General features: G+C 37.4%; 1 protein-coding gene across 5 annotated transcripts in view; it reads right to left on the reverse strand.

Annotated features, from left to right (window-relative positions):
• Positions 1-122: 122 nt before the first annotated feature.
• cep41 (centrosomal protein 41) overlaps positions 123-14,535 on the reverse strand; it is a 71,928-nt gene continuing 57,515 nt past the window's right edge. For 3 of the 5 annotated variants that reach the window (XM_063073028.1, XM_063073032.1, XM_063073033.1), the window contains 4 exons: positions 12,180-12,294; positions 9,404-9,610; positions 6,337-6,381; positions 123-5,904 (listed from right to left, as the gene is read on the reverse strand). In XM_063073028.1, coding sequence (XP_062929098.1) covers positions 5,777-5,904; positions 6,337-6,381; positions 9,404-9,610; positions 12,180-12,294 — 495 coding nt within the window. In that variant the 3' untranslated portion in view covers positions 123-5,776. Of the gene's footprint in view, positions 5,905-6,336; positions 6,382-9,394; positions 9,611-12,179; positions 12,295-14,535 lie in introns of all 5 variants that reach the window. The other 2 variants (XM_063073031.1, XM_063073029.1) reach the window with 2 other exon arrangements.

Raw genomic sequence — 14,535 nt, forward strand, 5'->3', positions numbered from 1 at the left:
CAGATTATTATTTTTATGACTATTCTTTGCTATGATTCACACTCAGTAAACAATCACAAAATCTTGATTGAAACTTTATTCTATATACAAGTCAATATTCACATTTTTAAGCCATATGTACATCTAGTCCATGTTATCTTTATTTACAAAGCCACAATTTAGAGTCAAGGGTGATATGTTGCCTCTGGAATCTTAGTTTCTGTGCACAATCAGTTCAGTTTTCGTTTATTGTCATATAGAAATGCATGCATTAAAAAATGATACAACATTCCTCCAGAAAGACAATGTTTTTTTAATCAAAGTTGGCATCAGAGGAATCATATAAAATTACAATATAGCCTCTCAAATTCCTAAGAGGGGGTTTTGTTTTACACTGACACAAACTGCTGTTGTAATAATGAGAAAACAGAAGTTTCACACTGCTTATCTTCTTTGTGGAAGTGACACTTTCACATCCAAACCTTATATTTTTGGGCACCAAGAGAATTCAGATCTGAATAAACTCAATTGGGTTCCCACAGCAATCCAAGACAAAGAATTTCAAAACACTAGCTTTTTTTTTTATAAAGTCACTTCTCATATTGAACAAAGAATCCCTTAATTCTAGTTTCCATCTGAAGAAAACAACTTCTTGGCATCAATCAGTCTCTGAATCAATTAGTGACATCATCTCAATCTTCTGAGCTCTAATGTGTATAGGTCAAATGCTACCTTGATACTGATTACTCCAACTGTCACCTCACCAAACACCTGAATAATCTCAGCCAACCTTCCATTCTCTATACTCAAATTCCTTTGTAGGTCTTTTGGATTTCTTGTCATATCTGCAGTTATTTCATGCATCTCTCAAGCCAGCATACATTGCTCCCTCTTGATTTCAATATTTGCTAGGCTCTCATCTGTTTAAAAAGGTATTCTTTCTACTAAAGTGAATAACCTTCTATTCCAAATACTACTTTATTGTCCCATCTTATAAATATTATTTTCTCATTAGTAAATTTGATTTTGTTACCTTTCACCATTTCAAATAACTTGTTAACGGTAATTATGAATAGGTGAGGCTCTGTACTCTTCCTACAGTAACCTGGTTACACATTCTTCTCATCTTTAACCAATATTCTATCCAGTGATACATTACCTCTAACCCCACGAGCTGCTACTTTCTAACCTAATGCCTTCTGAAAACCCAGGTACAGCACAACCACTGGATTTTGTTTTTCTGCCATGTTGGTTGCATCTTCAAGATAGTTGTTAAATGAAAATTGTTTTTCATTGCTGTCTCTGCCTAATCATGATATGATTTAAGTGCTCTTAATAATGGAGTATGCCATTTTATTGCCTTCCAATGTCAGGATAACTGATCTGCTTTCATGGTTTCACTCATTTTTTTTTCTCTGCCTTTAAATGCAGAGTTACATTTGTTCCCTTCCAATCTGTTCGGGCTGTTCGAGAATTAAGGAATTTTGGAAAATCATCACAGTCAGAGATGGTGAACCTTTTTTGAGCACGAGTGCACAAATAGGCCATAATCTTCTAAAAAATTCTCTTGTACCATGGAAATTTTGAGCAGAGGTTATTATTAATTAATGGATTAGTAACAATAATTCAGCACTTTAAGTAAAAAGGATGAGTCCTGTTGCTTATTTAGATATATACATTGTTTTACAATTAGTAACAGATACAGATTGATATAAATGAAGTATTTTAGAAAACCTGTTTAAAATTTATTAATATTAATCTTGTTATTGTACCTCATGTATGACAAATGTAAACATGTAATTATAAGCTTTGGTGCATATTTATAAAAGATAAGGAAACTCTTTAAGGAACACTTAACTCTCAGACTCAGAGGGTTTTTCCCAGGGCTGAGATGGCTAGCACAACAGTGCACAGTTTTAAGGTGCTTGGAAGTAGGTGCAGAGGAGATGTCAGGGGCAGGTGTTTTTTTAAAAAATGCAGAGAGTGGTGAGTGCGTGGAATGGGCTGCCAGCGGCGGTGGTAATGATAGGGTCTTTTGAGAGACTCCTGGATGGATACATGGAGAATAGAAAAATAGAGGGCTATGGGTAGGCCTAGGTAGTTCTAAGGTAAGGACAATTCTGGCACAGCTTTGTGGGCCAAAGGGCCTGTATTGTGCTGTAGGTTTTCTATGTTTCTATCCTATCTTTCGAAAGTTTCAAAGGCTGAACCCTCCCTATCAATGTATCCAAGGTACTCTTGTGACTCAAGCACCACTCTTTAGCCTTCACCATGGTGCAGATCCAGGGTATCGCCTAATCTAAGGATTGTGACTGCCTCTTTAAACAAATTGTCCAGGCAACTCTCCCTTTCATGTCTGAAGGTCTGATTCCAAGCTAATGACTTTGAGCTAAAGTTTCTGAAGATGCAAACATTTACTGCACATGTGGCATCCGAGATCCCATTAATCTCCACTATTAGCACATTCTATGTTTTATATTAACTGAAATTTCTATTCACTTGTCACTTTGCTCATCTTACCTACTTTTCAGTCTGTTTCAGAACAAAAATAAGCCAACTCAACAACCAAAAACACTATTTTGAATGCTCACTAGGTTACAAGAACCAGCATAAATATTGGAGCGACAAAACCATACCTCTATTCCAATGTGGCTACATTGATCAAACTTCCACATTAACACTGTACACACTTAGCCATATTTTCTGGATGTTTTTTTCATTTAAAAAAAATGGTCTCTGGCTTGGATTACGCAAGTCAAGTATAGCACAAATAACAGCACACAGGAGAGATCGGCTGCCTCAATACCACACCAAATTGAATTTCCTTACTGAGCCAAGTGAATAAATCACCCTTTGGCAATGGACCATCTGGTTCTCCTAATGGAGGCGATAACTCTGAAGTTAGTTGGCTAGGACATTTAAAATAAAAACTTAAAAGATAAAAAGTTTGTTCACTGGCCATGCACATTTTTGTTCAAAATGTAAAACACATGTTTTATTTAAAAATATACAGATTCTTACTTTAAAACTAAAGCTAACAGCACTTGATCAATTGTGCCACAAGTCTCAATCACCCAGCTGGCTTTCACCCAACCTGTGAGTGAATACGTTAGAACAAAATACAAAAGATACCATGTTCGTCTAAAAGTAAACTGTGCATTTTTTAAAATATCCATTATATGACTATATGGTCAGATTCTGAACAACATTTTGAGTATTAGGGTGGAACAGACTCTTGACAAAGTACAACCCAGATAATTGACAAACTCATACTGAAGTACTGTCATGATGTTACTTTCTTTTGATGATTAAAGGGAGATTTAACATACAGTATAATCCACACTCTCAGTGGGTGTAAATGGTAAAAGTATCAGAAGTTATTCATCCTTTTCCTGTATGATTACAGTTTTAACAATAATCAAGACTCACTGCCCAGGACAAAGAGGCCCACTTATTTGATACATTACTCAGCAAGTTAAACATACATTCCATCCACCACCAACATGACAGTACTGATGATTTACAAGATGTTCCACAAGAATGTTTTAGAATGGTTTCTCTTGAACCTGTGACTTTTGCCATCCAACTGGGCAGCAGGCAAATAGAGAAAAGACTAGAATTCCCTAACAAAACACTTGCATCAAGATTTAGAAATATATTACCATTACTTCAATACCAAGTCAAAATCCGGAAAGTCCCTTCATCTGGTCAAGAAGCGATTAGTAATAGACACTGTTCTTGCCTCCATATCCAATATACCATAAATGGATTAAAAACATTGTACGCTATTATATCCATTGAAAAACATTTGCATTACTGGAAAGATGAAGGTAGTAGCACAAAAAGAAAGCATAATTGATTAAAATTCAGTTTAAGATTGTTCCTAGATTTGGTTGCTGATCTGTAGTGTTTGCTGTACACTATAGTGGGTAAGGCAAGGCCAGTACAGCTGGCAATACAATATTCCTTAGAACAGATGTAAGACTTTGTGCGCGTACATCATCGGTGCTCAATGTGGACGACAGGTTTCAGTGTCCTGGTTCTAGATCTCATTGGTACCACACTTTAGAAAACAAGATTTGGTGATAACACCTTTGGACCCTATAATCATTACAAAATGGGTTCTTGCTTTGAAATTCTCTTCTCATTTCAATACCATGTGCTAGTTTTGTTAATCATTGAGGGGATCACATCCCTGACTTTGTCTTCTGACTATTCATTTCCACTGAAGATAACTGCTAGTAACTGCAATTATACTTAAGAAATAGAAAAAAAAATAGCATTTTCTAAACTTTTGTCATGGCAATGAGTCAGTACATGACTAAAAAAGACCAATGCCAGCTAGAAAAATACAACTTTGATTCATGGCCTATAAATCTACCAGTACTGGTACACTTGCATATTTCCTGTACACATCTGCCTTTTCAACACCTTTAACCAGAATTGCTAAATAATGGCTGATCTACTGAAAACAAGCATGCAGGAAGGAAAACTGCCTTCTCGGTGCTAGCCTTCCAGCACCAAATTCAGGTAGCACAGAGAAAGAACATGCATATAATTTCACTGTAGAGCATATAGTATATTCAAGTAAAAAAAAAATCTCAGAAGAAAGTGAGGCTGGGATAGCAGGTAGGAGTATACCAGCAACTGTAATTTATTCCGTATATTGTGCTACTAAAAATCTTCTAAAATTGAGGCATCTGAAGGTTGAATTTTAAAACTACATTTATTTTGCTTTTAAAAGAAGCAACTTGTGTATATTCAGACAGGATAAATAATAACCCATCACAGACTTGCCTCAACTTCATTTCATTGAAACATCTGCAGAGAAGTGTAGCAAATGGTACATTCATAGTGATTACACAACTGCATCAGCATTTTATCCAGATGTTTCCGAACAATAGTTTTAAAAAAGGTATGTAACATGCGTCCATGTGCTTATAATATCAAACTAATTTTAAACATTAGTGAAGAAACCTTGTGGGTTAAATAAACTAGTCTGTTTATTATACGCAAATACAAACGTAGATTGCCACATTGACAGGGACATAGGCAAGGGAATCAGAATAAAATAAGTACAGGGTCATAGGTAGAGATATTATGCACATTCCTCAGAGGCAAAAATAATTGAGCAATGAGATTCACAAGGACTCCCCCACACCCCGTAAAAATAAAAAGTTTTTCAAAGCACAACACTAGGATTGGTCATATGTAATTTTAGTGGCATATCAAGTATTCTTACATTATTTAGTTGTGGCAGTGGGGGAGGGTGCAGGAGAAGTGAATAACTCTTAGAACCAATGATTCAAAATAGCACAAGGAACAATATGGAGAACATTCTTCGTTTACAGCCATGGTGGGGAAAATACAGCACTTGTAATGTGAAGGGTTGTTGTGTGCAAAGTACATAGCTTCCATATTAAAGTTTATACCAGAAAGCGGCAAAATTGAGAATCTATTGTGTATTCAAGGTCTTGATGCTTTGTAAGACAGGATGAGAAATTATTCTACAATGGCGCTTCTACTCCAATCCTTTTGGTTGGAGTTGAAAGATATAAAGTTAAAAATATGCATTTTAATTTAAGATGATATTAAATATAACAAAGCTTTTACTTTCTACAACTTGTTTGCTATTGCAATCAACAGTGTCTATTAACATATAATGCATCAGTTACATTTTTGTAACTGAATGTCAATGATGCACATTTCCATAGGCCCTCAGCACAATAGCAGCTGACATTTAAAGCACAGTAAAAAAAAAAATGTCAGGCTTAAAACAGAAGTGATATTCTTTCTCTTATTTCCATGGCTTGCTTTGGATGCTGCTTGTCCGTGATCGGGCACTAATGGAGCCAGCAAGAGAGGACGCATGGCTGGCAGATGTCTTCAGCTGTGTTCTTGATGATGAAAGGTGGCTGTAGTTGCCTAAAAAAAAGAGAAAATGAGCATGAATTACAATATTCCCACTTTTTATAAAGTAGTGTGAAATTGTACAGCCCAGAATACACAACACAATCAAATATTAGTCTCATATAATAGCATATCCACAGTGTTGTAGTAAGTGGAGTGAATGTTAAATAATAACTGGAAAGTCACTTCTGGTGCAATATTATCTGTAGGAAATAGTTAATTTATGGAGAAAGAATAGACTGGGATTAGTTTGATCTGTGCACAATAGGTGTCTTTTCATCCCTTCTAATGGTTTCTAAAACAAAACTTCAAAAACAAGTGATCAAAGCTATTGCCAGACATGTCATCACTTGAAAGTTCACTGAAGTTTTAAAAAGTCTTGCAAGTTCAGAAAAAGCAGAACAAGTCTTAAACAGAGGTGCAAGATTAGAAGCAAGCTCTATTTACCAGCATTTTTGTGGTGTCTGATACGACTGGTAGCTGCTGTCTCCTCTGACAAGGACAGAGTACAAATACAATGTTAGAACATGGCGAGCAAAACCTAATTTGACATTCCAATGCAGTTAAAGGAGTGTTGTGCTGTTAAGCAGGTTGTCTAGGGTAAAACGTTAAACTTGTGCCTTATCATCCTAATAAATGGCGTATATCAATACTCAGAGATCTTTTAAATATCATTAACAATAAAATATACAGCTGTTCACTTATGGGAGGCTTGTTATTCACATCATAAACATGCCTTTCATACTTTAAAATAGTGACTACATTTACTCATCTGTATGTACTGTGGAGTTGGAAAGGGACACCAGTGAATTCAAGAAAGGAAACAGTGATATTCTGGTGCACATTGATATTATGGAGGTAATGGTGTTGGAGCTCTTGAAACAAACAGTGAATAAATTCCTGAGGCCCAACCAGGTGTATTCTAGGATTCATGGGAAGCAAGGGAGAAGATTGTTGAGGTCCTGGCAGAGATTTTTGTATCTTCATTAGTCACAGGCAGGGTAAAGACTAGATAGCTAATGTTGTGCCTTTATTTAACAAGTACAGCAGGAATAAGCCAGAGAAATACAGGTTGACGAATGTTACATCAGTGGTGGGAAAGTTACTGAAAAGGATAAGGCTGATAGGAATTGTCAGCATGGCTTTCTGAATGGAAAATCATGCCTCATGAATTTGATTATGTGTTTTGAAGAGACGACCATGAGAATTTACAAGAGTAATAGGTATTATCCACATGCACTTTAGCACAGCCTCACATGGTAAACTGGTTCCGACTGTTAGAACAGATGGGAACTAGGGAGAGTTTTCCAATTAGATACAAAATTGACTTGGTGGTAGGGGCTAGAGAACAGTGGTAGAGGGTTGTATTTTAGATTGTACGTCTGTGACCAGTAGTATGCTGAAGAAATTAAGAGCTGTGTCCTTCATTATTTGCATCTTTATTAATGATTTGGAGGCTTAATAATAAGTTTACAGCTAGCTCCAATATAGTAGACCAAAATTCAAGGTGCAGTGCTACCAAGGCCTGGTACAAATGTAGAAAGACATCTCTGTGCGTGAATCCCATTGCAATGAAGGCCGATATGCAATCTACCTTCTTAGTCAGTTGGGGGAGGATGGTAGTGGAACCAGGAGAGAACCACTTCCTGGTTGGCTTTTCTGCTTCTGAACTATGCTGACAAGAGCTCAGCAGCATAGAATACAACTAGGAGGAACCCGGGGTAAAGGAGACAATTTGATGAGGGATGAAATGGGAAGTCAAATGGAAAGCTCTTGAATTAAAAACTGAATGAAATGTTATCTAACGGCTAAAAACCTGAGTAATCACATTGTCAAGTTTGTCAGCGACTTGACAGGCTTATCACCCACAAATACAGAGAGGTGTTGGAAGAGTTTGAGGCCTGGTGACAGGCAAATAACTCTTCCTCAATATCAACAAAACAATGGAGAGGGTTATCAACCTCAGGAGAACTCACATCACTCACACCCCTCTTTACATAGGCAGTGGAAATTGCGAGAAGTTTCAAACTCCTGGAAGTGTACAACTTGCACAACCTTTTTTGGTCCCAGAACATATTGTACACATCAAGGAAGCTTCCCAATAAACTCTGGTTTCTGAGGAGGTTGAAGAGATCTGGACCACGCACACCAGGACAGATGCGCAGTACAGAGCATCCTAACATCACTGCATGGTATGGAAGCTGCACTATGGCAGACAGGAAGGCTCTGCAACGGGTGGTCAACATAGCCGGCACCAGCCTACCCGCCATCAAAGTCACAGATACAGAAAGGCGCTGGAGAAAGACCAGCAATATCATGAAGGATTACCCCCCTGCCACCCTGCTCATAGACCACTTGTCCAACTCCCATCAGGGAGCAAGTTATGGCACCCACGCCAGGCCCAGACTCAAAAACAGTTACTTTCCCCAAGCAGTAAGGCTGATCAATACCTGCACCCACTATCACACTCCACCAACACTACCTTATCATTTCCTGTCAGAGTTACAAGTCACCTGTTACCTTATGTACAGACACCCTTATGACGTGTGTCACCTTATGGGCATACAATGTATACAAGATATCTTATGTATTTATAGTTACTGTGTGTTTTAAAAAAAAATTATTGCATTTTTTATCTTGTGTTTTTTTGTGCTGCATCGGATCTGGAGTAACAATTACAGGTCCACAATCCCTTATCCAAAATCCTTGGGGCCAGTTGCATTTCAGAATTCAGAATTTTTCGGATTTCATAGCCCCCCCCACCCCCGATACCAAAAAAACACGTATGCTCACATCCCTTATTTAACCTGTCTCAGTGAGGTGGACTTTAGGCACCAGTGGCGCTCCAAAATCTACGCAGATCCTCCCGTACACTTTAAATCATCTCTAGATTACTTATAATACCTAATACAATGCTTTATGCACTGAATAAGATCATAGCCATTCTCTGAACTGACGCTCTATCCCACGATATCCTCCCGTACACTTTAAATCATCTCTAGATTACTTATAATACCTAATACAATGCTTTATGCACTGAATAAGATCATAGCCATTCTCTGAACTGACGCTCTATCCCACGATATCCTCCCGTACACTTTAAATCATCTCTAGATTACTTATAATACCTAATACAATGCTTTATGCACTGAATAAGATCATAGCCATTCTTTGAACTGACGCTCTATCCCACGATATCTTTGGCTAAGAAAAAATTAATCAAAGTCAGATTTAATATTAATAATTGATAAATCATCAATATTCCTTTTGCAAAGAAGTTCCCAACCTTTTTTATGCCAAGGACCCCTACTATTGGGCAAATGGTCCGTGGACCCCAGAACGGGAATCCCTGTTTTTGCAGAAGGAAGCACTTTTATCATTTGTTCATAACTTCTAAAGTTCTTGACTTCTAAAAGGCCTAGGTCTACTTTTGCTTAAGTAATTCCCCCTCTTCTAAAGACTCTACATGACATTCATTAATTTATCATTACTTTCTATGACTTACTATACTTACTGGCTGGTACCAGGATCTCATCCAAGCTATATCGAATCTTGTTTAAATCATCTTCAGTGAACCGGAACTTATCCTCTGCTGGGAGTGTTGGATCTTGAGCTATTGATCGCCTCTGATGAGGTGTTGGGACAAATGGAGGTCGACACGATGGTGGAATGGATCCAGTGGTTAGTCCTTGTGGGAACATCTGGGCAACGACTTTCAGTCCTAATAAGGTATCAACATTAAGACTAAACTAAAAGTGAGAATGCACAAAGTAAATCAATAACAACATCCCGATAGTTTCTTCCTAATTATTTGATCTATCTATCTACCATGCTTTTCAAATCAAGCGCCAAGTTTATTTTCATCTCAGATCTCAAATATTTAGATAACGTGTCGGTTTTTTTTGGCCAAATTCAACTACAGTGGATTCTGGCTAATTGGAACAAGTAAATTTTGGCCCAATTAAGTGGTTACCCTAATTAGCAAAAGTTTCATGGAAATAGTTAAAAGGGTTTAAAAAAGAAAACTACCATTTAACTGAGTAACAAATTATGCATTTAAATGAAATATAAAACAGTTGAGGACATTACTGATACTACTACAGTACTATAAAACTGTATCAGTCCCTAATAGTTATTAGAGGAATTCCTCCAGTACACGCTGCTGTGTTCTTTCGATTGACTGTGAAAGAACAAAATCAGCACTGACACCTATGTAGATAATGGACTACTTTCATACAAAGCTTTCGATGATTGCATCCTCCAAATTCTTCACAGTTCCTAACCTGAAGTAATGAAATAGTTTCATTTTCACTCCTAGCCATTTCTGGCATCTCCTAGCCTGATTACTTGAAATTGCAGTGAGCAAAACAGTTCTGAATTGTCTTTCTGCTTATTTCTCTCCAACTATCAGTTTCAAAAATCACTGCTTTTTGAACATAAATACACGGAACTGACGCTATTTAAAAACCTTTCATTGTCTAATGGCCACGCAAGTGCATGTAACTAACGTTAGAAACTGTTCGGCAACAGTCTCCTGCTCCAATTATAGTGTCCCAAATAAATGAATATTTTCTTGATTAGTTTTAGTTTTTTTAAAATCTTCAGAGTTGCACCGAATAAGCAGCTGCCCTGATTAACTGGAATCCACCGAATAAGCAGCTACTCTGATTAACTGGAATCCACCGAATAAGCAGCTACTCTGATTAACTGGAATCCACTGCATAAGCAGCTGCCCTGATTAACGGGAATCCACTGCATAAGCAGCTGCCCTGATTAACGGGAATCCACTGCATAAGCAGCTGCCCTGATTAACTGGAATCCACCGAATAAGCAGCTACTCTGATTAACTGGAATCCACTGCATTTCATATTTTCCCACATTTCAGATCTTTGATCTTCACTTAACCCTGTCTACTTTGTAATTTATTTTCTTAACTATCTCAGGAACCAGATCTGAGACAGTAAATAGCAACCGTACTTCTGGTCACTTCATCCAAGTCATAACTTGAGGCCCCAGTGACAATCCCTGTGGTACATCATTTATTATCTTGCCTAACAGAGAAAAACCTCCCGGATGGATACATAGAGCTTAAAAAAATAGAGGGCTATGGGTAAGCCTAGGTAGTTCTAAGGTAAGGACATGTTTGGCACAGCTTTGTGGGCAGAAAGGCCTGTACTGTGCTGTAGGTTTTCTATGTTTCTAAAACTACTCAGTCACCAGTTAATCTTCTATCCACAGCAATATTATTTCCTGCAGTATGAGCTTTTATTTTCCACAACCTTTGATGTAGAAGCTATCAAATGTTTTTTGAAAAGCTCATCTACTAATAGTGCATCTACTAATTCCCCTTTATTCACAGTATATGCTAGAACATAGAAATCTACAGCACATTACAGGCCCTTCAGCCCAAAATGTTGTGCTGACCATGTAACCTACTCTAGAAACATTTTTTGAAAAATGTTATAATTTACATCTTTGAGCACTCCAACTCACTACTATTGTTGGTCTTTCTGGTCTGTTTTTCAGTTTCTCACATCACATGAAATAGTTTCTAACTCTAATAGTTTGATAATGTACAAGATGCACATACATATCTTGTTTTAATGAGTGATAGGCTGCACAATAGTGTAGTGGTTAGCACAATGCTTTACAGTATCAATGACCCAAGTTCAATTCCCGCCGATGTCCGTAAGGAGTTAGTACGTTCTCCTTGTGAACTCGCGAGTTTCCTCCAGGTGCTCCACTTTCCTCCCATATTCCAAAGATGTACTGGTTGGCAGATTAATTAGTCATTGTAAATTGTCCCATGATTAGTCTAGGGTTAAATTGGAGGTTGCTAGGCAGTGCGACTTGCAGGTCTGGAGGGGTCTATTCCACGCTGTATACCAATAAATAAATTTATGAGCTAAAACCTATCACCATTCTACAAAGCAAATGACTGAAAAATTCACAAAGTTAAGCTTTATTCATTCACTTTGGTTTGCAACTCTCTCCAGATAGGGTCACATTTCACTGAAAGAATTTAGTGCAAGCAGATGGGATAAGCCCAGAGGAATTGGAAGAGCTTTCAGTCACTGTGCAATGAGAAGCTTACCTATTACTTACTTAGCCAATGCATATAATTTATTAAATAACTTGTATTTTATGGGTGAATTTTAAGCAGCAATATATGTGACATTTAACTTTGGTGCCTATGTACATAATCTATACAATAATGCCTCGCATTTGTTAATATTTAAGAGCTCCATTACATCATGGGGGAGAAAAGGTGCTGGAAATTCCAGACTTACCTCCTGACAGCATAAATAGATTCTCAAAGCCTCTCTCACACAACGTTGTGGCAGCCTGACTAGCTATTCGCTCATCTTCGTCGTAAAGTAGAATGATCTTCCCAGGTGTGTTTTTCTAAATGCAGTCATTAAGGCTCTGAAACTGATTCATCATTAAAATAAACATAACAACTGATTGAATTAGTTATGTTGCAAAGTGAATGTGAGGGTGGTCAGGGAGAAAGAGTGGAAGCTTAAGGGGGAAAACAAGATGTGTAGTAAAGGTACTGTTCATATATTATGCTCTATCAAATCTCACTAGCTCCACCCTCCCCTCCCCAAGAACCATAGACTTTTGAATTTGATTTAGTCAAGCATTCTATGATACCAGATGGCATACTGTCAAGATTTCTGCTAAAAATTTCTTCTCCTGCAGGAATCATTAGCCCAACATTGCTGCTTGAATTCCAAAATTGTTAACTACCTCAACACTGACAATACTTATTTACATTTCATTAAATTACATACATCAGTAGCAAAATGATACAGCATTGTATGATAAAACACAAAGAATTTTAAAAATTCTAAATGTTGCAACCATCTGGTAGAGAATTGACGTATCTTAATTTGTTGAGGTGAAGAATATATTACAGTACACTTGTCAAGGTGAGGATTGCAACATTTTGCAATTTAAAGTAGAATAAATATGAAAGTGATGTTGGCCTGCAATACAAAACTGCTCATATCTTGCTAATAATATTCAGAATGGTTTTACTTACAGACAAAGACCACTGCAAAATTCCTTCTGTTTGCTAAGGTCAGGATTCAAGATCAGAATTTAGTACCAAAGAAATAAATGGTAAGATAATAGGTACAAGAATTAAATACTTTTGTTATTCATGGGATGGGTTTAGATAATGAAACGGAACATTATACCTCAAATGTTAGAACTGGCACAGAATTAAAGTCCAGATAGAATACTAATGGTGACTGATTGCCAAAGAAAGGAGAAAGAACAAGTTAGACAACATAGAATATACCTTGCCCTTTCACAAAGGAACATTTTACATTTCTCTTGGTGGGCAGCTCAGTGCCTTTTAATGAAGTGAACTTTGCTTGGCTATAATGACTTTAAATGAAACTATTTAGGCAAACTTAATTTTGTTCTAATTAATATAAATGCAAGACTTTGTTCCTGGGTTTATGAGTACAGATTTGGAATCTCATTCAATACCTGCAAGAGATGAATAATGTGCAAAAGGTGCAGTAAATGGTCATCTTCTTAAAATGGGGATAGAGGAGAAAGACATCTGCTGTGTTTAATCTCGCTATTTTGAATCACGAGTTGTTTAATCTTTAGAAATAACAAACAAAATGTCATTTGTCAACAGTACACAGTTACCCATAGATGGTGCCTTCATATTAAATCATTGGTACTGTATCATAAATAAGATGGCTTGACACAGCACTGAAGTATTTCCAACTTAATCTTCATCAAGGAAGAAAATACAGAAAATAGAGCAATACAAGACCTTTAGCCAATGATGCTGCCAACCCTTTACCTTACACCACGATCAATCTAACCTTTCCCTCCTACATAGACCATGGCCCTCCATTTTTCTTTCATCCATCCACCCATCTATGAATCTCTTAAATGTCCATAAAGTATCAGCATCAACTGACACACCTGGCAATGCATTCCAGTCACTTACCACCAAAAGTCTGCCTCTGACATCCCCCAACTAATTAAGGACAAAACACCATGGACTTGGACCTCAAGGTCCTTGTTCCCCCTGTTCCTTCACACTGACAAGAATCCTGTCATTATCCTTGTACTCTGCTGTCATTTGACCTTCCAAAGTGTCTCACTTTGCATTATTCCAGATTAAACTCCATCCGCTACTTCTCAGTCCAACTCTGGGTCCTACTTATGCCTCATCATAATCTACAACAAACTTCTACACTAGCCCCAACAACACCAATCTTTGAATCATTTGCAAATTAATAACCCAACCTTCCACTTCCTTATCCAACTCACTTATATAAAAAGCACGAAGATCAGGGTCCCCAAACAAATCCCTGCATAACACTGCTAATCACTGACTTCCAGGCAGAATACACACCATATATTACCATCCTCTCCTTCAGTGCGTTAGCTAATTCCAAATTCATGCAGTTACGTTTCCATGGATCCCATGTCCCATAACTTCCATGGGAAGGATTATCAAATGTCTTACTTACCTATCCTAATGTTTTTCCAAAAGCTCCAATACATCACTTTTCTTAACCATGACATGTCCCAGGACATTAGCCTGCTCTATGCTGACCTCACATCAAGGATCCTTTTACTGGTGAACAATGAGGCAAAGCATTCATT

Source organism: Mobula hypostoma, chromosome 20, assembly GCF_963921235.1.
Source record: "Mobula hypostoma chromosome 20, sMobHyp1.1, whole genome shotgun sequence".
Taxonomy (NCBI): domain Eukaryota; kingdom Metazoa; phylum Chordata; class Chondrichthyes; order Myliobatiformes; family Myliobatidae; genus Mobula; species Mobula hypostoma.